The 27864-nt window shown below is 44.6% G+C and overlaps 2 protein-coding genes across 2 annotated transcripts; both read right to left on the bottom strand.

The window, feature by feature from the left end:
• Nucleotides 1-637: 637 nt before the first annotated feature.
• On the bottom strand, nt 638-2898 carry LOC115820250 (thymic stromal cotransporter homolog). The gene is made up of 4 exons (XM_030783746.1): nt 1944-2898; nt 1732-1815; nt 930-1086; nt 638-683 (listed from the first exon to the last, which is right to left on the bottom strand). The coding sequence occupies exons 1-4, from the start codon at nt 2896-2898 to the stop codon at nt 638-640; spliced, it is 1242 nt and encodes a 413-aa protein (XP_030639606.1).
• An 8017-nt stretch (nt 2899-10915) lies between these two features.
• misp (mitotic spindle positioning) lies at nt 10916-17465 on the bottom strand. The gene is made up of 5 exons (XM_030783745.1): nt 17206-17465; nt 13827-16107; nt 12056-12255; nt 11685-11723; nt 10916-11590 (listed from the first exon to the last, which is right to left on the bottom strand). Exons 2-5 carry the CDS (start codon nt 15982-15984, stop codon nt 11501-11503), a joined length of 2487 nt encoding a protein of 828 aa, XP_030639605.1. The 5' UTR covers nt 15985-16107; nt 17206-17465; the 3' UTR covers nt 10916-11500.
• Between the last annotated feature and the right edge of the window lie 10399 nt (nt 17466-27864).

Raw genomic sequence — 27864 nt, 5'->3', positions numbered from 1 at the left:
TCCACAGGGACCACTGAACCTAGCGCAGCTGCACAGCCTGCAAGCCTGCAGCGACTGAGGCCCCAACGCCACTCCCAGTTTAGTCTGACCAGCAATACACTGCCAGTCAGGGGCAATGGAACATACCTAGAATTCCTGGAGTGGAAAAATGCCAGCATGCCCAGTAACCACCCATTCAGGATGTACCTCCATCAGCAGAGCTTGGAACACTGCCCCCTGCTGGATTTCAGGCTGTATATTAGCAAACTCAGCAAAGATAAGACTGGACTCCGTGTTCTCTACTCTGATAGGTCAGTTGGAACTTGTGCATTTTGAGTAGTAGGCAGGTACCCCTTACCAAGCGCCATGTTACAAGAGGATTGAGAATTGAGCTGCGTAGTGTGTGGTGATGCAGTGGAAGCATTTTATCTTTTAGCGTGTGACCACGCAATTAAATTAATTCTGATGCTAAATGTGAGTCAGGGCAAAGCGTAACACAACTCTTGGAAAGAGACACGGTTTCATAGCAAACTGTCCTGCTGACACAACTGAAACCTGTTTTCTGCTCTGCGTGATTTTTCAGGTCCATTACTGATGTTATTTAGCTGTCCCACGCTGTGCTCAGATTTCAGGCTGTCAGGCTGTGATCCTATTCCAGTTAAATAGCCGTGTAGTCCTGTCTCCTGCCTCTATAGCTCAGGTACCTTAATACAAACAATACAACACAGACATGTTTTAACATGCAAAATATGATGTGCTAACAGTGAAATAAGTGAATTTTTTAAAAGTAAATGGTGATGAGTGGAAGTGAAAGGGGAGAGATGTTTTCTGAAAAGAGCTGAACATACAGTGTTGGTGTGACACTGAGGTAGCTGAACATACAGTGTTGGTGTGACACTGAGGTAGCTGAACATACAGTGTTGGTGTGACACTGAGGTAGCTGAACATACAGTATTGGTATGACACTGAGGTAGCTGATGAAACAGGAGAGCAGGAAGCAGAGACCCCCATGCCAATCCAGGGTCAAAGGGTAAACAGACGTGAAGATCACAGTCGATAGAACCTCAGTCACAGCCAGAACCAGCTGCAGCAGTCCAAAGACACGCCCTGGACACAGCAGACACAGAGGACTGTTACTCTGAGCCACAAAGAGATGAGAGACAGACAGTTCTCACTCTGCACTGCTTTTACTCTATGTTTAGTACTTAATATTGTTTCGGCTATTCAAAACAAAACCGATGACTGCGTATTGATATGTAGGCTACTGATATTCCCTTTTCACTAAACACTAAGCCACATGTCAAAGTGAAGAGTCTGAATGTGACTGACAGAGGCGTCACGTCAGGGGGAGTCACGTCAGGGGGAGTCACGTCAGGGGGAGTCACGTCAGGGGGAGTCATGTCAGGGGGAGTCATGTGTCGTGGCTTGGCCCACAGGGCTGCTAAGATTCTAAATGAAGTCCGTCAGGGACTGAGGGTTTGGTGGGAACACACAGATTTTTTTTAGCCTTGAAAATCTGTTTTTAAAACCAATCCTATCCTTATAAATTGTCGTGGAATTTTCCTTCTTCGGATCTAAGCATGCCCCAGTTAACACAGCACCATGAAACCACGTGAAGTGAAAACCTTTACAGATGGTGACGTGAGCTGTGATAATACTGCAGTAATGGCACTGTGATGGTGATGATGATGATGGTGGTGGTGATGATGATGATGGTGATAATAAGCAGTAGTAGTGGGAGTAGTGGCATACCGTATTGCTGAGCGTCCAGGACTTTGGAGAGCATTGCTCTGAGTGTTGGCATTGGGACACAGGCGAACAGCATTACCGCTCTGGCTGTAAGGGCAGACATGTTACTGAACAGTGTAGTAATGGCACATTTGATAATATTTATGATATATTATAATTGTAATTTTATAAATAGTACATTAAATGTATATTCTCAGTCATGTCACATTTCTCACCCATAAAATACACCCAGCTGTGTGTGGCAAAGGCCATCAGAGCCATGCCAGTGCAGTTGGAGATGATGCCCAGCAGACAGAGGGATTGGTCCCCCAGGGGCCCAGACAGAACCAGAACCCCCAGGAAGCTGGTGAGGTACATGGCGTTTGTGGCAGCCTGGCCGTACCCGGCCCAGACGGAGTCCCACGCTAACGGAGGCTTCAGAACATAAAGAGAGAGCACATTCTCTGCTCCCTCCATACCCAGCATGAACAGAACCATCGAGCCGACCAGTAAAACCACCTCTCTCGTGTTCATATTCCAGTCACCCTGAGGTTGGGCCAGAGGCTGGCTGCCCTCTGTAACGGGGGATATGGGGAAGGAGAGGAGCAGTGTGGAGTAGAGGAGTCCCAGCACAATGAGGAGGATAGCAGTAAGGACGAGAATTACTCCGCTCTTACCTCCATACACGTACCCCGCTAAAAGCCCCCCCAGGACGCCTGCCACCCCTCCACAGAAATCCACCACGTTTAGCTTCAGGGTGCGGTGGCCGGGTTTGGAGCTGAGAGCAGCCATGGACACCACCCCAGCCCAGTACGCTGGAGACCCCCCTGACAGGCCGTACACTACTGCACCAAAATAGAGGAACCAGAGGGGTAGCTCCCAGAGCAGAAAAAACAGCAGGAAACACATCCCGAGAACAGAACCCACCTGAGGGACCACCAGCAGCACTTTGGGCCCACGGCGATCCGCCATACGACCTAGTGGAATGATAGCCAGTGTTCCCAGCAGAACGGACAGAACAGAGTGAATGAGGAGAAAGTGTGAGGAGACTGCCTGAGCCTGGTTAGGCTGTCCGTCTGCTTCCAGTAGAGAGTGGTTATACACCGTCAGCGTGAGGGCCAGCTGGAAAAAGGAGTTTCCCACCTTATGAACTATCACCACAGGCTCCACCAGGGACAAAACAGCACACATGATCCCTGAAAACAATGAACAGAGAAAATCATATGTTCTCTTTTTACACTGTCAAAGCAAAATGCACTGGTCACAGAAACATATACATGCTTTCTCTGCACTTGCATAGCATTTGATAAATACATTTTGAAAAGGTGTTTTCCGCTTTTGCCTCAGTTTTTCAGGACAATACCACAGTTATAGAATGACACTGAGGCCAGAATTTCAAAGAGTTCTGAACAGAATGGCCAAGGCTGTCAGGAGCAGGGCTGTGTTCAGGGCTGTGTTAGGTAAAGGGCCAAGGCTGTCAGGAGCAGGGCTGTGTTCAGGGCTGTGTTAGGTAAAGGGCCAAGGCTGTCAGGAGCAGGGTTGTGTTCAGGGCTGTGTTAGGTAAAGGGCCAAGGCTGTCAGGAGCAGGGCTGTGTTCAGGGCTGTGTTAGGTAAAGGGCCAAGGCTGTCAGGAGCAGGGTTGTGTTCAGGGCTGTGTTAGGTAAAGGGCCAAAGCTGTCAGGAGCAGGGCTGTGTTAGGTAAAGGGCCAAGGCTGTCAGGAGCAGGGTTGTGTTCAGGGCTGCGTTAGGTAAAGGGCCAAAGCTGTCAGGAGCAGGGTTGTGTTCAGGGCTGTGTTAGGTAAAGGGCCAAAGCTGTCAGGAGCAGGGTTGTGTTAGGGAAAGGGCCAAGGCTGTCAGGAGCAGGGTTGTGTTCAGGGCTGCGTTAGGTAAAGGGCCAAAGCTGTCAGGAGCAGGGCTGTGTTCAGGGCTGTGTTAGGTAAAGGGCCAAGGCTGTCAGGAGCAGGGCTGTGTTCAGGGCTGTGTTCAGGGCTGTGTTCAGGGCTGCGTTAGGTAAATGACCTGGATGAAAAAGAGCAGGATAAAAACTTGTTAGGGTGACACACTGACAACAACATGCCTGTTCTCTCAGAGGAAGTGCATCGCTGTGTTTCTCTGTTTTGGAAAGACCAGCTCATGTTTAAAAAAAAAAACAGTGATTCTGAAAGTGATGGAGTCAGTTTTGTGACATAAGAAAACAGAGCTTTAATGGATGTGATTAAATGCGATTTTCAGGTTAGCACTTAGATCATTGTACTAATGAACAGAGAGGCCAAAGCAAATTCAATAAACAGCAACTACACACTTTACATCCGTTTGGTCTGATGACCCCATTGTCAATATGTGGAGGATCATGTCTTTGAAAAACCTCTCACATCTTAAAACATGAAAAAAGTTCCAGCAGGTTTTCATATTAAAAGTCTGTGACCCCAGTAGATGAATTTTCCATATGCTTTTCCCAAACCCAGTGATTCCAGGTAACTTGTAGACCTGGTTATGGTTTCACAGGAAAGGAGGGTGTGCTGCTTCAAAGCTATTGTTGTTAGTGTCATTAATGGTCATCACTGTGGTAATGGGATGATAACTTCTCTTTTCTCCTGAACAGTGAAGCAGAACAGGACCACAATTCCACTTTCAAAAGCATGACTAATGATGTGAGATACGGAGACAACTGATTGTCACTGTCAGCTGTTACAGGCTTACTGTACACGATCAGAGAATCAACTTTAAAAGAAGTCGTCTTGGCCGAGTCAGACAGGCGCTAAATCAGTGGTTCTCAACTCCAGTCCTGGGGGCCACTGCCCTGCACGTTTTAACTCTTCATTATCACAGTTAGTTGAGCTAATCAGGGGTTTGATGATTCAGGTGTATTGGTCCTGAGCTCAGGAGAGTCAAAGCAGCGCCATGCAGGGCACTGGGCCCTCAGGACTGGAGTTGAGAGTGACTGCACTAAATTATGTGTACTATCAGAAGGAGGAATATTGTTTATATACTTCCTGTACTGTTTATATTGTCTGTACACTTAGGCCAAACCTGCTTCAGTGCCATCTCATCCTTTGCCTTGGCAAAATCATATAGTCTTTCATGTAACCTCCCATAATTAATGTAAATAAAAATGACATCATATAATTACTCAAAGCAGAAAAATAAAGTTAGAGGTCAGTCTCCATCAGATACCATCGGAGAAAATGTGCATTGCTGTGGTGTTAAAGTTTGGATGAGTGCCTTTTGTGGTTAATTCCACTACATTATGTCTGTAGACTGACAGTATGTCTGTAAACCTACAGTGTTAATATTTCTAATGTTCCTGTATTCACTGTGTCATAGCTGTGCTAATCTGAGTCACAATCCTTATTTCACATGGAAGAGTTTTTAAAACACAGAATAAACCAGCCTGCCAACAGAAATTCATCTGATCAATCACTACATTTCCTATTATGTTTTACAGAAGAAAATGTAATAATTAGTGAAAATGAGAGTAGAGATTACGGCATATCATACATACCCTGTGGTGTCTCTATGTGCCTCCAATCAGTCATATGAGCAGATGGCTAACAGGCAGCTAGTGAAAGTGCTCCAGAGGCAATTTTGTCCCTCATTATTAAACATACCCACAGCCTTACTGGTATTTTTTTACAGACAATGGTGTGTGTGAGTGTGTGTGTATGTGTGTGTGTGTGTGTGTGTGTGGAATGGGGGGGGGGGGGGGCGTCAGAGAGAGACAGCTATGGGGAGGGGAAGTAAAGACAGTAAAATGAAACTGTAGTAGGGGAAGGCAGGAAATACCCTGCCCAATTCGATCCAATTCTTTTTTTTCTTTTTTTTTAATGTTTACTGCATTTTACAATAGTCATCATCACAAATCAGCTCCTCATGATATTGACAGAATGCAGAGTGAAGGGAAAGTTCCCTTCAGAGGAACCAAGACTGAGAAGGGAAAAATCAGTCCTCCAGTCGTCTGGCATCAGGCTGTGAGAATATAACAGAGTAGTAAGGCTACAGGAAAACCTCAGATAAGAATGATCTCAGACAAGCAAAACCTCGAATGAACATCTGAGAATGTAAGCTGTGAGATGAGCGCTGGAGCTGGTGACTCGGGGGGGTGGGGGGGCTGTCATGTAAACTGCACAGGCTGTGTGGTCTGTGGGTTATTTTCTGCTGAAGTAAGGAAGGCATCAGCGTTTACATTTCAGTTAAGTCAGGGGCTGAGCCTCAGTACACCCCTGTATCAACTCTTTATTCTCTCAGCTAACACATCTGCTAACTTAGATCCTGTTAGCTCATTCATTTTGGCTACATAGGTGTGTTTAACTGCGACTGTGTACATTTACATAATTCTGAAGGCACATTTCTGTTGTAGACTAGTTATACGCTCACTTATAACACCACTGAGTAAACGTCTACATCATGCAAAGAAATGGACTCGTTCCATACGGCAAAAGTCTCTATTCTATGTGCTAGACAGCAGATGAGACCCCCCCCCCCCCCCCCCGGTGAGTCTCGGTTTCTCCCGAGGTTTCTTCCTCCTTCACTTCATTAGGGAGTTTTTCCTTGCCACTGCCATCTCAGACTTGCTCACTGTGGGTTTAGGCGTTAATTTTCTGTAAAACTGCTCTGAGACCATTTTTGACTGTAAGAAGCGCTATAGAAATAAACTTAAACTTAAACTTGAACTTAAATGTAAACCATATTGTGTAAATAAATGTAAACCACATTTATCAAATTGAATGTTAGCATTAACATTATCTGTTTTTCCTTAATCTTATCATTTAGGGTCATTGACTGGGACACAGCTTTAATTCCACAACGTAAGGAAAGAGCAGCTGATGAAAAGCCACTCAGACCAAGAGACATTGTTCACAGACATCCTCTGTGTACTTCACAAAGGGAAGGAAGCCTGTGAAACAGCCAGAGACAGTCAGCTACAGAGTCAGAGCAGAGACAGTCATATATAGAGTCAGAGCAGAGGCAGTTAGGTGTAGAGTCACAGCAGAGGCAGTCAGGTATAGAGTCAGAGCAGAGACAGTCAGGTATAGAGTCAGAGCAGAGGCAGTCATGTATAGAGTCAAAACAGAGACAGTCATGTATAGAGTCAAAACAGAGACAGTCATGTATAGAGTCAAAACAGAGACAGTCATGTATAGAGTCAGAGCAGAGACAGTCATGTATAGAGTCAGAGCAGAGGCAGTCATGTATAGAGTCAGAGCAGAGACAGTCATGTATAGAGTCAAAACAGAGACAGTCATGTATAGAGTCGGAGCAGAGACAGTCATGTATAGAGTCAAAACAGAGACAGTCATGTATAGAGTCGGAGCAGAGACAGTCATGTATAGAGTCAAAACAGAGACAGTCATGTATAGAGTCAGAGCAGAGACAGTCATGTATAGAGTCAAAACAGAGACAGTCATGTATAGAGTCAGAGCAGAGGCAGTCATGTATAGAGTCAGAGCAGAGACAGTCATGTATAGAGTCAAAACAGAGACAGTCAGGTATAGAGTCAGAGCAGAGGCAGTCATGTATAGAGTCAGAGCTGAGGCAGTTAGGTGTAGAGTCACAGCAGAGGCAGTCAGGTATAGAGTCAGAGCAGAGACAGTCAGGTATAGAGTCAAAACAGAGACAGTCATGTATAGAGTCGGAGCAGAGGCAGTCATGTATAGAGTCAGAGCAGAGACAGTCATGTATAGAGTCAAAACAGAGACAGTCATGTATAGAGTCGGAGCAGAGACAGTCATGTATAGAGTCAAAACAGAGACAGTCATGTATAGAGTCAGAGCAGAGACAGTCATGTATAGAGTCAGAGCAGAGACAGTCATGTATAGAGTCAGAGCAGAGGCAGTCATGTATAGAGTCAGAGCAGAGACAGTCATGTATAGAGTCAAAACAGAGACAGTCAGGTATAGAGTCAGAGCAGAGGCAGTCATGTATAGAGTCAGAGCAGAGACAGTCATGTATAGAGTCAAAACAGAGACAGTCATGTATAGAGTCAAAACAGAGACAGTCATGTATAGAGTCAGAGCAGAGACAGTCATGTATAGAGTCAGAGCAGAGACAGTCAGGTATAGAGTCAGAGCAGAGGCAGTCATGTATAGAGTCAGAGCAGAGACAGTCATGTATAGAGTCAAAACAGAGACAGTCATGTATAGAGTCGGAGCAGAGACAGTCATGTATAGAGTCAAAACAGAGACAGTCATGTATAGAGTCGGAGCAGAGACAGTCATGTATAGAGTCAAAACAGAGACAGTCATGTATAGAGTCAGAGCAGAGACAGTCATGTATAGAGTCAAAACAGAGACAGTCATGTATAGAGTCAGAGCAGAGGCAGTCATGTATAGAGTCAGAGCAGAGACAGTCATGTATAGAGTCAAAACAGAGACAGTCAGGTATAGAGTCAGAGCAGAGGCAGTCATGTATAGAGTCAGAGCTGAGGCAGTTAGGTGTAGAGTCACAGCAGAGGCAGTCAGGTATAGAGTCAGAGCAGAGACAGTCAGGTATAGAGTCAAAACAGAGACAGTCATGTATAGAGTCGGAGCAGAGGCAGTCATGTATAGAGTCAGAGCAGAGACAGTCATGTATAGAGTCAAAACAGAGACAGTCATGTATAGAGTCGGAGCAGAGACAGTCATGTATAGAGTCAGAGCAGAGACAGTCATGTATAGAGTCAGAGCAGAGACAGTCATGTATAGAGTCAGAGCAGAGGCAGTCATGTATAGAGTCAGAGCAGAGACAGTCATGTATAGAGTCAAAACAGAGACAGTCAGGTATAGAGTCAGAGCAGAGGCAGTCATGTATAGAGTCAGAGCAGAGACAGTCATGTATAGAGTCAAAACAGAGACAGTCATGTATAGAGTCAAAACAGAGACAGTCATGTATAGAGTCAGAGCAGAGACAGTCATGTATAGAGTCAAAACAGAGACAGTCAGGTATAGAGTCAGAGCAGAGGCAGTCATGTATAGAGTCAGAGCAGAGACAGTCATGTATAGAGTCAAAACAGAGACAGTCAGGTATAGAGTCAGAGCAGAGACAGTCAGGTATAGAGTCAGAGCAGAGACAGTCATGTATAGAGTCAGAGCAGAGACAGTCATGTATAGAGTCAAAACAGAGACAGTCATGTATAGAGTCAAAACAGAGACAGTCATGTATAGAGTCAGAGCAGAGGCAGTCAGGTATAGAGTCAGAGCAGAGGCAGTCATGTATAGAGTCAGAGCAGAGACAGTCATGTATAGAGTCAGAGCAGAGACAGTCATGTATAGAGTCAGAGCAGAGGCAGTCATGTATAGAGTCAGAGCAGAGACAGTCGGGTATAGAGTCAGAGCAGAGACAGTCATGTATAGAGTCAGAGCAGAGACAGTCATGTATAGAGTCAAAACAGAGACAGTCATGTATAGAGTCAGAGCAGAGACAGTCATATATAGAGTCAGAGCAGAGGCAGTCGGGTATAGAGTCAGAGCAGAGACAGTCGGGTATAGAGTCAGAGCAGAGACAGTCATGTATAGAGTCAGAGCAGAGACAGTCATGTATAGAGTCAGAGCAGAGACAGTCATGTATAGAGTCAAAACAGAGACAGTCATGTATAGAGTCAGAGCAGAGGCAGTCATGTATAGAGTCAAAACAGAGACAGTCAGGTATAGAGTCAGAGCAGAGACAGTCATGTATAGAGTCAGAGAAGAGGCAGTCAGCAGTGATGAGGGAGAGCAGACATCATAGCCTGCTTCACAGTCTACACAACCATGCCTCATCATCACACAGTATCCTATACATACAATACTTAAATGGAACCATGAGTCAGTGGAAAGTGTGGTCTCCATTCCTCTGGCCCTTTGTTCCTTTAGAAGGTCAGTTACGTCATTTCAACTGTTCATGTCGAATTTCAAATTTGTATCAAATTTAATGTCTCATAGATCCCCCCATACTCTATTTCAGTCTACTGTACTATAGTCTACTGTACTCTCCTGTACTATAGTCTACTGTACTATAGTCTACTGTCCTCTACTGTATGAAAGTATAGTGTACTCTACTGTAGTCTACTGTACTCTACTGTATGCTAGTATAGTGTACTCTACTGTAGTCTACTGTACTCTACTGTATGAAAGTATAGTGTACTCTACTGTAGTCTACTGTACTCTACTGTATGCTAGTATAGTGTACTCTACTGTGCTATAGTCTACTGTACTCTACTGTATGCTAGTATAGTGTACTCTACTGTAGTCTACTGTACTCTACTGTATGCTAGTATAGTGTACTCTACTGTGCTATAGTCTACTGTCCTCTACTGTATGAAAGTATAGTGTACTCTACTGTAGTCTACTGTACTCTACTGTATGCTAGTATAGTGTACTCTACTGTAGTCTACTGTACTCTACTGTATGAAAGTATAGTGTACTCTACTGTAGTCTACTGTACTCTACTGTATGCTAGTATAGTGTACTCTACTGTGCTATAGTCTACTGTACTCTACTGCATGCTAGTATAGTGTACTCTACCGTAGTCTACTGTACTCTACTGTATGCTTGTATAGTGTACTCTACTGTGGTCTACTGTACTCTACTGTATGAAAATATAGTGTACTCTACTGTAAACTACTGTACTCTACTGTATGAAAATATAGTGTACTCTACTGTGGTGTACTGTACTCTACTGTATGAAAATATAATGTACTCTACTGTAAACTACTGTACTCTACTGTATGAAAATATAGTGTACTCTACTGTGGTGTACTGTACTCTACTGTATGAAAATATAGTGTACCCTACTGTAAACTACTGTACTCTACTGTATGAAAATATAGTGTACTCTACTGTGGTCTACTGTACTCTACTGTATGAAAATATAGTGTACTCTACTGTGGTCTACTGTGGTCTACTGTATGAAAATATAGTGTACTCTACCGTAGTCTACTGTACTCTACTGTATGCTTGTATAGTGTACTCTACTTTGGTCTACTGTGCTCTACTGTATGAGAGTATAGTGTACTCTACTGTAAACTACTGTACTCTACTGTATGAAAATATAGTCTACTGTACCGTAGTCTACTGTGCATACTCTACAGTGCTACAGTCGATTGTACTCTATTTTATTGTACAACAGTCTACTGTACTCGACTGTACTACAGTCTGCTGTACTCTACTGTACTATAGTCTACTGTTCTCGACTGTTCTCCCCTGCATTATAGTGTCCTTGGTCTTGAGGTCAAAGTGAAATGAACATCCATAAATGAGACTTTTGGGGCTGTATTTTATTTCACTGAGCTCCTAATAATATTGGCTGAGAAAAATAAGCATCTTGTAAGGGTTCTCATTTTGCATTTCTCTCTGTTCACACTCTGTGCATACAATATCTCAATCTGTTCACACTCTGTGCATACAATATCTCAATCTGTTCACACTCTGTGCATACAATATCTCAAATGGCCTCATGTACAGAAATACCATGAGCAGTTCCTTTTTTCATTTTTGGATCCTTGCTCTTTCTACAATATTAACAAATTTAAAGATATTTTAAAGACAATACTGTGAATCAGAGAACAATCTCATAATTTGATAATATATCTTAGCTAAAGAAGCACATGATTAGATAAGTTCCGGTAAAGATGATGATGATGATGGCAGAAGCTGAATAATGAAGCTTTCAAATTTCAATCACATTAACTTTTCACTAACTTGCTATCGCCATCTACTGTCCATTTATACAGAGAGCTATTTCTACAGGCTGGTGTGGGATTAAACTGGTTAAAATGTTAAATTGGGTCGTTAAACTGGTGAAACAGGTGTTAGAGTGCTGCAGTGGGAGCAGTGGGGATTTAGTCAGCGCTCTGGTTCTCATACACTCCTGCCTCCCAGCGCAGGGCACGCAGGTTTTTGTGCCTGGTGACACGTGTTGACTCCACGACCTGCAACCAAAGGGAAGTGAGGTGGGAATAAGCAGAGAGAGAGAGAACAGGCACAGTGGCCACTGTGTTTACTGCAATGACAGTGTCCAGTTACCTCATTGTTGATGTCGTCAATGGGCTGGATTCCTGCATACTGAGGAAAGAGAGAGTGAGTTAGAAAAAAGACAGAACATGCGGATGTTGATCTAAGTGAGTTAAAGGAAATGTGGGGCTCTGACCCAATAGCCTTGCTTCCTTCTCTTTATTGGACCAAATCACTAATTAGTACTGAACGATACTGAAATAGTGAAGAAGCTAACTGGTGAATAGTGAATGGTGAATAGTGAAATGGTAGTAAACCGTGTGTGGGTCCTTGTGACAACTCGTTGTTGTTTTTCAACGTGTGGTCTTAGCTGGCAGTAGGCTGCGTGTGAGGTTTGGGTCAGTGATGTATGTGTTGGATGGCTCTCTGAGGATGTTACTCACGGCTGCTTCCTCCTGTTTCTGCCGAATTCGTCTCTCTTCAAAGTCCCCCAGCAGAGTCTCAGTTAGGCCCCTCTGAGTGGGCGTGGTGGGCAGGTGTGGAGGCACCTGGGCAACAGTAGGGGAGCTGGGCTTGACTCGGCCCCAGGGCTGAGCGGCGAGAATGGAGATTGATGGAAGTCTGGTGGCAGGGTTTTCATCTTCTGTAATGAAAGAGAAAAAGCATGTCACTATAGTACACACGCGCGCACACACACGCACACACCCCTTCACAGTCCTAAACCACACAGGCCTAAGAAAACAATGGGCCTCATTCACCAACCGTTCTTAAGAAGAAATTTGTCCTTAAAACCCAGTTTTCTGACATTCACCAATGTTTTCTTATTTGGGATTTGTTCTTAGGTAAGAACACAATCTGTGCATACTCAAGAGCACACTTACGCACATTTGAGTGCTGACAGGTTTGAGCAAAATTTTTGTTTTTTTGCGTTTTCTTCAGTTCTACAGTAGTTAAATGTTATAGGATTTAAATGACAGTAATGTTTTTATCATTTATAATATTTCTTAATAATTTTTTTAATTATTTTACTAAACATTATTAATAAACACTACACTAACACTTCATGTTACACTCCAGAACGTAGTGCATATTTATTCATACTTTTGTAAAATGAACAAAAAAAGCAATATGAGAATATAACAGTTGATGGAGACTGTGATAAGTGAGCAGTAGTTTTACATACACTACTCATGGGTTATCCCATCTGAAACCAGACAGGCTGTAAAGCAGGTGTGTGAGAATCAGTCAGTTTTACTTTTATACATATGGATAAATATTAAAATACCTGGACAGAGCAGATGCAGCCAATGTAGCCTTCGCTCCTGTCTGCTACTGTATGCGTGTTGCACTGAACCATTAAACCAGGGGCAGAAGAGATGACTGAAGCTACTTGTTGGTTTTTAGAAAAGAACTCAGAATTCCAAGAAATAAAGTCAGAATTGTGAGAAAAGGGTCGGAATTCCAAGAAATAAAGTCAGAATTCCAAGAAATAAAGTCGCAATTAAGCAATTTTTTTTGTGGCCGAAACGGGCTTCCATAGATTTCTGTGTGTGCACACAGCCCTGCAGTCTCATGCCCTTTTATGGGCATGGGCAGGCTGTTCCCCTATGCTAATTAGGAAAAACTGGAATGCACTTTCAATTTACGATGACAATGAGATTCATCATTATAAGAACAAAGATGCCAACAATTCTGCGGTTAAGGAACACGTCATGAATCTGACGGAGACTTTTCTCAAGAACAAATTTAAGAAAAAACTTTGGAAGACATTGGTGAATGAGGACCAATGACTTTATCTCTTCAATTAAATGTCTGTGTATATGTAGGGATACATGTAGATGTACTTATTAATACTGTTAATAATAAGATTAGTATTAAAATGCTTATTACAATACAGAATTTCATATTTTTTTCTGAGTGGCATTACTTGTCTCACTGTTCACTTGTCTCACTGCTGTAAGTTTAGTGCAAAACAGTGTCCACTTAACAAGTAATTAACATCAGAGGGATGGAGTAGTTTGAGACAGTCACTAAGCCTTTTGTCATCAAGTGCTAACATCCTTACACACTAAATATTAATAAGCTACCTGCTCTCTAAAACTTACCGGTGGAAACATTTTCCTAAATGACATTTTAGCATTTTCAGTGCTAGATAATGCACAACAAATGGAATATTTGTCACCCTCTGAAATCAACATGTCTGAACCAACCAACCTGACTGCACTGTATCGGTGTTCTGATCCAGCTTCCGGGAAAAATAGTCATTAGATTTCATCATCTTTGTGTATTGTTCTGCAGAGTCCACCAAATCTGTGTGAGCGCTGGTTGGTGAGCTTAACTTTTCCTTTTCCCTATGACTGGGCTGTTCCCCTGGCTCTGTTGGTTTGTGAGAGGACAGGAGAAGGAGGTTGGCTGCTCTCTGCTCCAGGAGCTCCTGCTCCCTGCGTTGGTCCTGCTCCATCTCTCTGCGGATCAGATCTGGAGCGTTCTGCAGGCGAGGACTCTCATCAAACAGGTCCAGATGTGACCGCCACCGTGGACTGGATATCTGGCTCGATTCAGTGGTAGGTGAGGAGGGCAAAGACTCGGGGCCAGCTCTGAGATCTGTTTTTTGCCTTTGGACGCTGATCAGCGGCAGTGACGGTATGTGTGTCCTCTCCTCTGTAAGGGGACTGGGCAGAACTTTAACACCAGTTGGGGGGCTCCAGTGCCCACCAGCGTATGATGGCTTTTCTGTTCGGCTCATCGACACAGCGATTTCATTAGGGTGGCGATGCGGGCAGCAAGGTGAGAGAGGCTCTTCCTCTGCCTCATCTTCCTCACTGTCTGAGAGCTCCTGGCCATCCACTAGCACCGGCCGTTCTGCAACCCACATTTCCTCGACAGCTACAGCCGGTCGCCGTGCAGTGTCCACAGGACTATCGAGGGCTGTGGTTTGAGCTTGCTCTTTCTGTGGTTCAAACATTCTCTTTTTATCCCCCACATGATTTCTGCTGAAGAGATCTGAGAGCCCACCCTCCCCAGAGCTCTTCCTATCCATCTCCTTCTCTCTCTTCCTGTCATTCTCTATCTCTCTCTGTATGAGGAAGCTGACGCGGTTGGTGTCTCTGGCCCTGACTGACATGGACAGGGGTGAGGCTGGAGGAGTGGAGGGCAAGTGTTTGGTTCTGATTTCGATCAGTTCTGAAGAACCAGAGCGTGTTATGCCCCTGGACCGTCTCAGACTCTCCTCCCTTTCCTGAGCTATGCGGATCTCCCTCTCTATGGGCGTCTCTGATGAGCTCGTCACTGACTGGTACTGCTCAGCATCTGAACGGAGCAGTTCATTAGATGATCCGTTGCTCCTATGCAGGTCTCTCACTGTAGACTGCGGGTCATTTGTGGCAGGGCTGCCCTGAATCTTGTCTTCAGTGGTTTTGGTGAGAGTTACTGTGGACTGTTCGGCTGTGTATGTGAAGCCTTTATCGTGCTGAGGTGAAGGGGTCAGGCTTGGCTGCTTTGCACTGCTGTGGTTGGTTGTAGGGCTGGTTCCTGTGAGTGGGAATCTTGTCTGTTGCTTGCGATTCTGTAGGACTGCACTGAGCTGAGACTGCTCCATCATGAGGAACTGCTTCCGTGCTGCATTAAAGTCGATCTGTTCATTATTAATGGTCCCAGGTTCAGGCCGGTTCTGATCAGGTTTAGATCTGACAGGACTGTACACTATGCTGAACCCGTCCACCAAACTCTGGGAAGGTTGTTTGACGTCCAGAGCACTCCACTGCTCCTTAAACTCTGGTTTCCTCCTCGGGGCCTGACTGCGAATAATCTCCAGCCTGTCCAGCTTCTCCTCTTCCTCGGCATCTTCCTCCCTCTGTGCCTGGTAAGGGGCATCGCCGTTGGTCTCTTGGAACAGTCTCACTGGTCTCCTCTCCTCAGCGTAAGTCTGCAGGGTGTACGCGCTCTCCTGCTTGATCGTGGTGAGTTTGACTTGCCGTTCAGGGGAGGTCATGTATGCTTCATTGCTCTCTGCCTCTGGACTGCCAGGCTCATCAACGAATGCATAGAAGCCACAGTATGAGCCAGGCCTGCTGGGAGTACTGGGGTTACTGGGTTGCCTGTCTTCACTGGCACTGGTGCTGCCTTCCTCAGACAGAGACACCTGTCGGGCCTGGACAACAACATCCAGATCTGTCTCATCAGTCTGAGACGTCACAGTAACGCCTGCCATGGTGCGGGCAATGGAGATGCTGTCAAATTTAAATGTCAAAGAGTCTGTCTCACGGCTGGAGCTTCCCTCTGGAGAAGCAGGGTTCAGCAGGGCACGCAGATGTGCCTGCTCCAGCTTGGGAGACAGTGGCTGAATCACCCAGCGTTTAGGGGTACTCCCCATCTCCGCCCCACAGGGGGAAGAATCCTGCCCCAGGGGAAGGAATGACAATACAGGGAATTGATACGGTTGGTTCAGTGTTTTCCCCTGTGCTGGGATTGGTTCACCCTGGTGATCTGACAGTCTCTGCAACATCCAAATGGCACAAGGTAAATACACCAACACTCTTGGAGGTTCTCATTCAGCTGCACATATTTATTTAAAATTGGAAAAGGCATTTAGTGAAATGAGGTCAATGAGCAGTGACAGTACAGGGTTTCCTGAATCACAGTCAACGAAATACATTCTTATAACAGGGTTAATTACTTTATTAGTTTATGGGGGAAAGGATTGGAATGCTGCACAAACAAAGACGGAAATGGGAGTAAAGGTGTCGTGTCCTTACCTCTCTCAGTTATTTACAACAATCAAATCACATGACCTTAATATCCAATCAGATCACATTAGCTCGATATATCCAATCAGATCACATTATCTCTCTGGTCAGATCCTGTCGTTTGAGCAAAATTAAACCAGCACTCTTAGGACCAGCACGGCAATACTCCAGAGTAAAAAAGCATTGCAATCACTCAGTGACTCAGCCAGATCGATCTCAAACACACCGGTCACCTAAGAGCTATGACAAATATTATATTTAAACTTAACTCCAAAGAATCAAGCATCAGAATCCCGGAAATAAGGATGATAGCCTGGACTTTCACCACTGACCTTTTCCACGACCAGAGTGATCCCATGCGCTCATATGCGCCTTTCGGTTTAATGAGAAATGGAATCAAGATATTCCTCTTTGTTCCAGATCTTTAAAGTGTTGAGTTTCGTTTTTTTTTTTTTTTTTTTTTGTATTTTGTTATTACACCATTGAAGGACATTTAACCTGGCAGGATATTTATTGTATTTGTAATGCTGAGAGAGGTAAAGATAGAATGAACCGTTAAAACAGGCCTCATTTATTGAGGGCCAGACACAGAGTAGTCTTGTTAAAGTTTCATGCCCCAAAAAATGGGCTGATCCTGACATCTATTCGTCAGACATTTCATGTCAAGTGAGGCCAGTCACTGCCTTTCTGTGTATCTGACTAAAACCAGCAATTAAGCTAAACTCCTCATTAGGAGAAAGCCCTGTTAAAATATTCAGTTTTCTTTGAGCCAAAATAGAAGTCAGTTAACATAGACTGCAGTAAATAAAGCGAAATATTCATGATCAGAAACAACACAGAAAACTCACCTTTCCACCACTGGAACCACTGGCATTTTCTCCCAGCAAATACAGTTAAAACACGTAATCTCCAGCATTAAAAAATACTTATACACTTAATACATGTACTGTCCAACATTAAAAAAATATTTATACACTTAAAACATGTACTGTCCAGTGTAAAAAATAAACTAAACTAAAAAATGAAGAGAAACTAACAGCAGCTAAACTTTGTCTTCAACCTTGTTAGATAAGTGAGAGTCCTCTAGCAAACTGGCTGCGTGTGTGTGTGTGTGTGTGTGTGTGTGTGTGTGTGTGTGTGTGTGTGTGTGAGCTGGGCTGTCAGTAATTACCCATGTGTGTCATAGTGAACTGTGCCCCTCTGATAAAACTGCAGCATATCAGCTTCCTGGAACAAACGGCCCCTTATGTGCTGATTGGCCAAGACCTTTTAGGGACAGCCCCTCCTCCCAATGAAGGTACATTGAGTCACTGACTGTTTTCTGGAGGGAAGGGGTCTGGGTTGGGGATCTTGTAAGTGCTGATCTAAAAGGAAATATCTGCCAAGAGAAAACTGCTCTTCTGTCTTCTCTGAGAGAGTGAAAACCAGTATGAAAAAGCTCCCTCCCAGTGACACCAGCAGAGATAGTAACAACACAGTTGACATTCTCACTGGAATCCAGCAGCCTACACAACAACACATTCACATCAATGCATTCACATCAATGCACTCACATCAATGCATTCACATCAATGCATTCACAACAACACATTCACATCAATGCATTCACATCAATGCATTCACATCAATGCATTCAAATCAATTTACTCAATAACCTGAGAAGGTGTTTTTGTGTCACACAGCGTTTTTTCACCTACAGACATTTAATCTCAGGATCAGCTAGACACCATGTTCAGTAACTGCGTTTGGTGACCAGGTTCTGAAACTGTGCCTCATTCTGACCACCTTAACCTATATGTTTTTGGGATAATAAAATAAGAAGTTGAATTTCAGTGATAGAGTTCCACTACAGTTTCAATGTTAAAATCATTAGTCAACTCAAATTCTCAGAATTTTTGGGATAAATTATGAAAACTTGAACCTTCCTCCCCATATCACCAAAAATCCATTCCAAGTTCCAAAAGTCCAAAAACCCACCTAAAGTTTTCCTTTATTCCTCTCCTGTTCTTTCTTTCTCTCTCTCGCTTTCTCCCCCTCCCTCCCCAGACAGTTTAAACATTATCACACAGATGAATAGAGCCACGCCCACCCACCAGAGGCCCCGGATGAAATGGACAGAGTGTGACTGAAAAGAGAGAATTCAAAAAAGAAAAAAGAGTAAAGCAGAGGTAAACGCCCAAACCCAGATCCAAGACCAAACTCTGACACCCAGACTCTCTTAAACAAACACTTTGTGAGGCTATGAGTGATAGAAGTGATTTTGTATAATAATGTTTAACCCTGTCTTGTCTGTATGACTGACTCAAGTTTAATCTGCACACATCAGTTTGACTCTGTATTCTGAGTTTACACACAGCTATCTAAGGCTGAGACATTACCATAACACAGTTATGGCACTGGTGGTAAAACACAGCATTATGAGGACCAAGCTTCCACATCCTGTTCCTGTCTACATATGATCACTTTGTCTCAATTAAGAAATTACACTGTGTTGAATATTGAGCTTAGATCTGAGTCTGAGTCTGTGTTCAGTGTGGTGATTATTACTCATACACATCTGTCACACCATTAGAGCTGCATTTAATGGAATCATCTCTGAAGAAAACCTGCCAACGCTGCCATCTAGTGACAGTTTTCTGTATGTTACTGTCTCTAGATGCAGGTTAATAGTGGCAACCAGGAAACACCAGAGCTGGTTTCACAACATTGACATGGAAATTGAAGAACTCATTGCCCTGACAAATGAGGCCTTCTGTGTCCGGCAGAGTGAACTCAACTGCCATGCCAAAAAGAGAAGCACATTCCAGAGGCAAGTTCAGTGCCAATCGGGGGCAGACTTAGGCATGGGTGACATGGGCAGCCGCCCAGTGCTACATCTTGCCGGGGGCAGCACGGGGCGCCTGCACAAAAAACTTCTGAATGGTGACATTTGCTTGATCGGTTTTCTGTTGCTCATTTGCATGTCATGTCAATGATATCATGTCACTGTGTGGGTCTATTAATCTTGTCGGAGTGGGTGCCCTGATTCTAGTTTGTGAGCTAGGTAAGCTACTGCCTGGGAAGGTCTCCTACTCAGAACTATGAGATGGGGAGGGGGGTGGGGTTCGGTTGACCTCAGGTCTCCCCACTGGAAGGCAGAGGTAGGGGGGAGTGGGGGAATCTGTCAAATAGTGCACCTCTAACTTTGTACAGTACTAAATCAATTAGTAAAATCAGGCACACTATAAAATGCTACCAAATAAACCATGATTCATTCATAACACTGTGAATATCTAGTTTCACAGACATATTGTTTCTTTTTTTTTCTGGTTTGTCCAAAATCGTTAAGAATAATTGTAAAGAATAAGAATAACACCAGTCTGCATCTGGGGCACTGGAAGCAGGACTTTTGGCTCTCAGAACATCTTTGTTAATCAACACTGTCCACGTTACAGCAAAAGACGGAGGAGAAGTTAACCATTGGAGCGGTGACCTAGCTTGCCTCTAATCTACAGTCTAGTTGATTTGTACAGGTAGATATATTTCTATGTGAGGTCACTTGCTTTTCTTTAGCTGATCCACATAAACTCTGAACGAGAATAAACAGAAACACGTTCTCACTAGTAAGCCAGGGAGCTCATAGCCAGTCCAATCCACATTATTTTATAATTGTAATTATTTATTTATGTGTCTTATTTTTGCATATATTTTTCTAGATTTATACAGTTTTAAATGTTATATTTATTTATTTGTGTTGTTCCAAAAGTCTGAATGAAGACTATAGTTAGTGCATGTCATGGCCCTCTGGGCTTTGCCCCTTTTCCCCCAGGCCATGGTTTTGTTTATCTTTTTGTGTGTTCCCTGGTAGGCATGCTGGTAGTGTGGCAGGAGGCAGTCAGCCCAGTTGGGTACACTGGTGCGCAGTTGTACCTGAGATTAAAAGCTCCGCCCCTCCACCTCTCCCCACCCCCCCTCTCCTTTCTTTTTTGTTTGTCTGCTTTCGGTTGCCGGGGTGGACGATGTTAATTTTGGAGGCGGCCAGCCAGACCGGCGTGGGGTTTACATTCACTGAACTTTTTTTTGGAACCCCTGATGGCTCGTATCCGTTTTCTTTTGTATTGATTAAATAAATTATATTTGTTCAAGCCTGATCCGCATTCTCTCCCCCCTTACTTATTGTTGCACTCACCTTGTGGGCATAACATGCAGAATGGTGCTTTTTTTTTGGTCCGGGGTAGGGGGGCACCATACAAGCTAGAACCACCACTGGTGCCAATGCTGGGTGAGGGGAATTAAAAACAAACAGTAACCCTCAAGATACAACATCTTGCTTACTCAACCAACACAAGGACTTTCCTTCAATGTCGCATAAGCTGTCAACAGTCATAATACTGTGGATCCAATCCTCTCTGGTCAAAATATGGTCCAAAGCCTGTGAGTACTGATGACCAAATCAAGCTTTGCTGGAGAAAATATTTTGAAGAGCCTCTCAACCCCAAAACAATGATTGAAACAGAAGCTCTTGATCAAATCCCTTAGTGGCCTATAAATGAGGTCATTGGAGGCCCACTAAGCCTGCACTTGGATCTGACCCCCCGCAGTTTATGTTCTAACTCTGAAGATCTGGAATAAGGAAGAACCAAAGGCCAAAAGTCAAACGGATGTTTCATACCTCCCACCCTGTTTCTCATCTTCATCAGTCATTCTTGATCTTAGAGGCCAAAACCTGCCCTTAGGGATCTGTGTTCTGTAAAGATGGCAGACTCTTTAACCTAAACAGGTTCAAGGTAAAGACCAAGGTTTCCATCATGTCCGTTATGGAGCTTCAGCATGTACATGGTAATGACACCTTTGCTCACACTAAACAAGATCTACAGTGCATACTCAATGCATTTGCAAAGCCATACAAGCTCCTTGGTCTGGCCCTGAACATGAAGAAGACACAAGTTCTTCACCAACCACCAATGGACAGCTCCCACTCTGTCCAATGATATGCACTGACAATGCCATTCTTGAAATTGTTGATCACTGTCCTTGCATTGGTAGCTTTCTGTTCTCCATAGTAAACAATGCAGAACTACAACATTGAATCAGATGTGCTAGTGGAGCTTTTGCCAAACTCAGGGGAAGCCTTTTTTAAGGTTGAGACATTCAGGGGAAGCCTTTTTTAAGGTTGAGACATTCAGGGGAAGCCTTTTTTAAGGTTGAGACATTCAGGGGAAGCCTTTTTTAAGGTTGAGACATTCAGGGAAAGCCTTTTTTAAGGTTGAGCCATTCAGGGGAAGCCTTTTTTAAGGTTGAGACATTCAGGGGAAGCCTTTTTTAAGGTTGAGACATTCAGGGGAAGCCTTTTTTAAGGTTGAGACATTCAGGGGAAGCCTTTTTTAAGGTTGAGACATTCAGGGGAAGACCAAGCTGCAAGGGTACAGTGCAGTCTCTCTACACACTCTACCGTATAGAGCAGAGACCAAGACAACTTAGAGTAGACCTCTCAAAGCTCTGGATTCCTATCATCAGAATTGCCTCCGAAAAATCATGCACATCAGCGGAGAAAATGTCAGAAACATAAATGTCAGTGTCTTCAAAAACATTAACGCTGTCTTCACCACCTGATCAGATGGACTGGCCATGCAGTGTCTTCCTAAGCAGATATTGTATTCCCTGCTACCTGCAGACCAGTGCAGGCCAGAGGGCTCATAGAGGTCAGAGTAATCAATACAAGGACAGCCTCAGGACTGACCTCATCAGGTGCCACCACATGGGAGGAGCCCATAAAGGACAGAACCACACAGAGGTTTAGAGCTCCTGACCGCTTGGCCAAAAACAACAAGAAAAGTATCTGGCCTTCCTAAACACCTACAAAGGCACATGGCTTTTCGGCAGGAAATCCAGAGGAAGCTCGGCTGACAGCTCATCAGGAGATTTGTCAACTCCTGGCTAAAAGGACAAGTCTGAGAAGAGATAAGCAGACTTGAGAGAGGAAACTAATGTGTCTCTTCTCCAGACTCACAGTGAGCCGCCTCCTATCCAGCACACCAACTGCTGGGTAGCCCAGGGAAAGAGCCCAAACCTGCCACACCAGAGCCCCTGCTTTGAGACCCCAACGGATCATAAGTAACATTATCCACCTGCCTCAGAGTCCACAGGCACCGTCAAAACCCTAGCACTGCACTCAAGCCACCTGAGCACCATCCCTCCAGCACCTGATCTAGACCCTTTGGCTCTTTAGCCTTGTGCTGACTTCCAAATAAAGCGAGCATGGATTCTGACACGCTTCCTAACTGGAGAAGCTCAATGTGCTTATTGTGCCCGTCCTTGGGTGTCAGCTCCTATCTAGCGTCTTTCTTGTCTTTGAAGTATCTTCCTTAGATACATTCTTTAAAATGTATTTTTTTCTATTGTGAGTGTTGCACATCATTCTGTTGTGAGTTTTATAGTATATCCTTAAGTTTTTTCTTTAAATTATGAATTTTTTTCTGTTGTGAGTTATGCACAGTCTGCTCTGCTGCCAACCATCATTTCACTGCTTACTATACATTATACCTTGGCATATGACAAATAGAACTTTGAACTTCAGCAGAGGACTATTACACGCTCATAACAGAGATCCTGGCATAGATGGGTCTCTTCCCCCTCTATAATGTTCCTATAGAGCCAGTCACCCTCAGCTCACTCAACTGATCTGGGTGCCCCAATGGTGGCTCCAGCCAGAGCAGCACAACACCCAGCAGGTGGTGGAGTGAGTGGCCATGGACCACTTCCTCCACTCTCTGCCAAAGCCAGAGAGAAGAGCAGTCAGCCTCAGCAACCCTGCTGACCCAGCTACAATGGCCAAGGCCTCAGAGTTAGCCCTAGCCACCTAGGCCCTGAAGAAGGAGACAGGAGGGGGGTAGAAAACCTCCACAGCACCCAGGAGAGGATCCTGAGAGACATGGACACCTGATGGGTGGGGCGCAGAAGTGAGCTCATGTCAGCTACCAGTTACCATCTCCTGTGGAGGAACTGATGCCTACATATCCAGGGGTCGAGTCTGGGATGAAGACCTGGCTGACTGTCTGCACCATCCAGGAGGCACCCATACCACTGACCCGCATGGTATAGATGCATGGGCAAGTTGTATAAGCCCTGTTTCACTCAGGGGGTACTGTAACCCGAGCCAGACTGTCCATCCTACCCCCTACAGAGAAGCCCACTGAGGACACCCTGCCTATCTCCTGTGTCCATGGGGATTTGAGCCATGTGCCAGCCACCATAGTTAACATTGCAGGCCCCACTGGAGTGTAGCCAACCACCATGGGCGTTGTGGCAGGCCTCATTGTTGCATTGCTTCTGGAAAAGGACTGGCTGGGATTTGAGGCCTTCTGCAGAACAGCACTCCAGCCCAAGAGCAGTTCCCAACCACCTTAACAAGGGAGGAAGAGGAAGAGGAGGAAAAAGCCTGTCCCAGCCACTCAGAACCCAGTGTTCCTGGCTGAAGAGAAGGCCAAGGAAACAGATTTGGAAGGTGAGAGAGGTTCCCCTGTGTCTAGCCCTTTGTGTGATCTATTTCAACAGATTACCTGTTCCAAAGGCTTAATCAGGGAACATTCCTGGATGAGCACCTAAAGAACTGTGGTGAGCAGGTCCAAGTGATTGTGGGGGAGCCACAACAGAGGGGACATCTGTCTTCCCAATACTTCCTGATATGCAATGGCATCCTCTACTGTGCAGCAACCAGCTGGGTAACAGAAGGACCTTCTGGTGGTGCCATGGAGCCAGACTGACGTAATGGAGCTGGCCCATGTCCACTTTATGATCAGGGACCTAGGAGCCAGCAACACAGAACAACGCATCCAGGATAGGTTCCATTGGCCGGGACTAACAGTTTAGGAACCTCTGTCACCTCTGTCCCACCTGTCAGTAAACAGCTTGACAAGTACCACTCCCCAGTCTCCTGTTCCCTCTTGCCATCATTCAGGTGCCACTCAAGTCCCAAACAATGATGGAAGACCCTTGTAGGCTCTTGTGGGTGAAACAGTGTACCATCCACAGACTGATGGCTTTGTAGAAAGGTTCAAAACAGATGATCAAAAGGATGTTCAATTTGGTGGTTCCTAAAGATGGCTGTGACTGGGACTTGGTGCTTCCCTATGTGCTTCACACCTTTCGAGAAGGTCCAGTAGAGGCCAGCTGTAAAAGAAGCATTTGATGTCCTGAAAACCACCTCGTCGAGACTGTCCTTCACCAGCCAGACCTCAGCAGGTCATTCCACATACACAAAAACAACTCTTAGACAGGCTTGGTGGCAGAATTGTCCCAGGACTTCAGCAGCAAAGAACACTCTGTTCCATTCCTTTCCTGGAAGCTATCTTTAGCCAAATAGCACTATGGAGTGGGAGGCCCTAGCCATCAAATGGACAGTCTTGGAGCACTGTAACGCTCCAAGACTGTCCATTTGCACTGCCTCAGGAGATCATTGTCACACCCAACCATGGCCAAGCAGTGCAACGTCAGAACCCCTCATGGCAACAGTGATTGCTTGGGCAAAACCCCAACAACGAAAACAGCACATGGCATTCCAAAACAGTGGCAAAAGTAGGAAACACAGCCGGTGGCTCTTCAGGAGGCAAATTCCCTCCTAGCTGAAAGGACGAGTCTGAGAAGAGATAAGGAGACTTGACAGAGGAAGCCTTTGTGTGTCTGCCCTCTTCTCCAGACTCAGAGTGACCCACATCCCAGCCAGAGTGTTGCCAGCTGGGAAGAGTCAAAGGGAAGAGCCCTCGCCTGCCACACCAGAGGCCCAGATTCAAGGCCTTGACGGACCAGTTTTCACGAGCACCATTGTCAACCTTTCACAGAGCAAACAGCCACCCTCTAAACCTAGTGCCACACTCAAGCCACTTGAGCACTCTTCCTCCAGTACTTGGTCCACAGCACTCATCTCCCAGGGTTCATAAATGGCAGACTGTCTTGTGTTGCCTCCTTCCCCTGTGTGTGTGTGTGTGTGTGTGTGTGTTTACCTTGTTGGTGCGTTCCATGCTGTGGCACAGCACTTGCCAGGGAGCAGTGTATTTCAACATTCTGCTGCCAATAGCGAGAGAATGAATTCTGAGGACAGCGGTGTGTCACACACACACACACAGTAATCAGCATTGGCTCAGAGCTGGTGTGTTCTTTCTGCTGAGTGAGAAATAACATTTTCACTTCATTAGATGTATGGGACGTAACAGGCTCCAGCCAAAAACCACACACAACAACCAAAACTTTTCAGGTAAATGCAGTCAACTGGCCTCAAATTCAGTGAAACTCCAGAAAATTACCACACAGATGTGATGAATTTTAACTTGTGAATCCTATGTTAAGTAAATTATTAACAGAGTAACTAGTGAGACAGAGACGCTGACATTTCCTGATACTCACACACTTCTGAGCTGCCCTGATACTCACCTCTGCAGAGCAAAACAACGGCTGCTGGATTTACTGAGTGCACAGGGTCGTCTACTGCCCTGGCCCTGTGGTATTGCTCTTGCAGTTTTGTGTGTGTGTGTGTGTAAAAGTGTGTGTGCGTGTGTGTGTGTTTGTGTGGATATGGGGAGAGAGTGTTAATAGTGAGGTATTTAGTGAACACTGATTGGGGTTTGAGACACAAAAGCTAGAGTGGCGTGATGGGGCCACTGTGTTTCCGCTGAATGCTGTTAGAGTGTGTGTTTGCACGTGCGCGTGTGTGCGTGTGTGTTTAGGAACAAGTGTGTGTTTGTGTGAAAAAGATAGCATGGCCTGAGACACAGAAGCAGAATGGTTGTGTCTGTGTTTATGAGTGAATGAGGATGTGTATGTTTATGTGTGACTGAGAGAGTGTATGAGTGAGAGTGTGTATGTGTGTGTGCGTGTGTGTGCTGTGTTTATGAGTGACTGTGTGCGAGTGCTGAGAGCAGAACAATTGCACTGGAATCCTGCTGACTGTCAGTACTCCAAACACACACACACACACACACAGAATTGTATGGTGTGGTCAATGAGTCTATCAATGTGAATTGTATAGTGTGGTCAGCACGGTTGTATGTCATTTATATATATATATACATATACATATATATATACATATATACATATACATACATACATACATACATACATACATACATACATATATATATATATATATATATATATATATATATATATATATATATATATATATATATATATATATATATATATATGTCTCTCTCTCTCTCTCTCTCTCACATACGTGCAGAGGGAGACAATTCTCTCACTCTCACTCTCTCTCTCACACACACACACACACACACAGAGGAATACATTTCTTTTTTTTACATTTATAAAATACATGCACATTTAAATAAAGGATCCCCAGAGGCCAGTCCCAGAGGGCATTTGGTGTGTGTGTGTGTGTGTGTGTGTGTGTGTTTATACAGCAATGCCGATGAGAAGATGCTCCAGATTACACATATATACAGTAGACAGAGCCTGTACATTACACACATATACAGTAGACAGAGCCTGTTTGTCTGGCAACAACGATACATGAACAGCATCTGATAAAAGCAGAGCAGAGGAATGAGAGCCAAGAGTACACACACACACACACACACACACACACATACACATACACATATACACACAGAAGACACTCTCACACACTTTAAACAGACATGCTGGAGAGAAAAGATGACACAGCTTTAGAAAAAGGTATGAGGTCATAGGAGAGGAGGCCATTTTACTGATAAGTAATCCACAGTTTAGTCCATTAGTCCAAAGCAGAGTGGGTGTACAGACTAATGGACACATTCCCTGGGTGCTCAGAATGAAAACAGCGATCTGTAATATTCAGAGTTTATTTACCCTCTGTGAGAACAAAATACAGCAGGAATGAGATATAACAGTATATACTTCGCCATCACACACTCACGCGCGCACGCACACACACACACACACACACACACACACACACACACACACACACACACACACACACACACACACAGACCATTGTACAGTTTTTCCAATTACAGCTATGAGCAGTGATGGGAATGCAGTGGTGTTTACAGTGCAGTTGAACAAATGGGACAAAGGGAAAGAGATCAAGTCGCTGCAAAATGTGACCCCGTTCACGGTCTCACTGTCACTTCCACTGCGTTCCTGCTCACTGAAACCAAGAGGTCTTTGTCCTCCCGCCAGTCCTAATGAAATGTTTTCATTCCATTCAATATCTTTCAAACTTGCACTGTTGAGTTTTTCCCAAAATTCCCCAGCTGGATTCTATACCAATGTGAGACTGATGCTTTTTTGGAAAAACAGAAATCTGCATATGCAAAGAACTCTCTCCTCCCTATAAGACACCACTGTCAGTCATAACTCCTCCACCGCTGTCAGTCATAACTCCTCCACCGCTGTCAGTCATAACTCCTCCACCACTGTCAGTCATAACTCCTCCACCGCTGTCAGTCATAACTCCTCCTCTGCTGTCAGTCATAACTCCTCCACCACTGTCAGTCAACTCCTCCACCGCTGTCAGTGATAACTCC

Source organism: Chanos chanos, chromosome 9 (assembly GCF_902362185.1).
Source record: "Chanos chanos chromosome 9, fChaCha1.1, whole genome shotgun sequence".
NCBI classification, from domain to species: domain Eukaryota; kingdom Metazoa; phylum Chordata; class Actinopteri; order Gonorynchiformes; family Chanidae; genus Chanos; species Chanos chanos.
The sequence above is the reverse complement of the archived record's forward strand: the minus strand, read 5'-3'. Positions and strand labels throughout refer to the sequence as shown.

Coding starts and splice junctions, on each gene's coding strand:
- LOC115820250 (XM_030783746.1), bottom strand. CDS start 2,898: ATGTGTGCTGTTTTGTCCCTGGTGGAGCCTGTGGTGATAGTTCATAAG. Junction 1,816..1,943: donor CAGCTGGGTGTATTTTATGG/GTGAGAAATGTG, acceptor CTGCCCTTACAG/CCAGAGCGGTAATGCTGTTC. Junction 1,087..1,731: donor CCTGGACGCTCAGCAATACG/GTATGCCACTAC, acceptor TGCTGTGTCCAG/GGCGTGTCTTTGGACTGCTG.
- misp (XM_030783745.1), bottom strand. CDS start 15,984: ATGGGGAGTACCCCTAAACGCTGGGTGATTCAGCCACTGTCTCCCAAG. Junction 12,256..13,826: donor CACCGATACAGTGCAGTCAG/GTTGGTTGGTTC, acceptor CTTTCATTACAG/AAGATGAAAACCCTGCCACC. Junction 11,724..12,055: donor AGAAACAGGAGGAAGCAGCC/GTGAGTAACATC, acceptor CTCTTTCCTCAG/TATGCAGGAATCCAGCCCAT.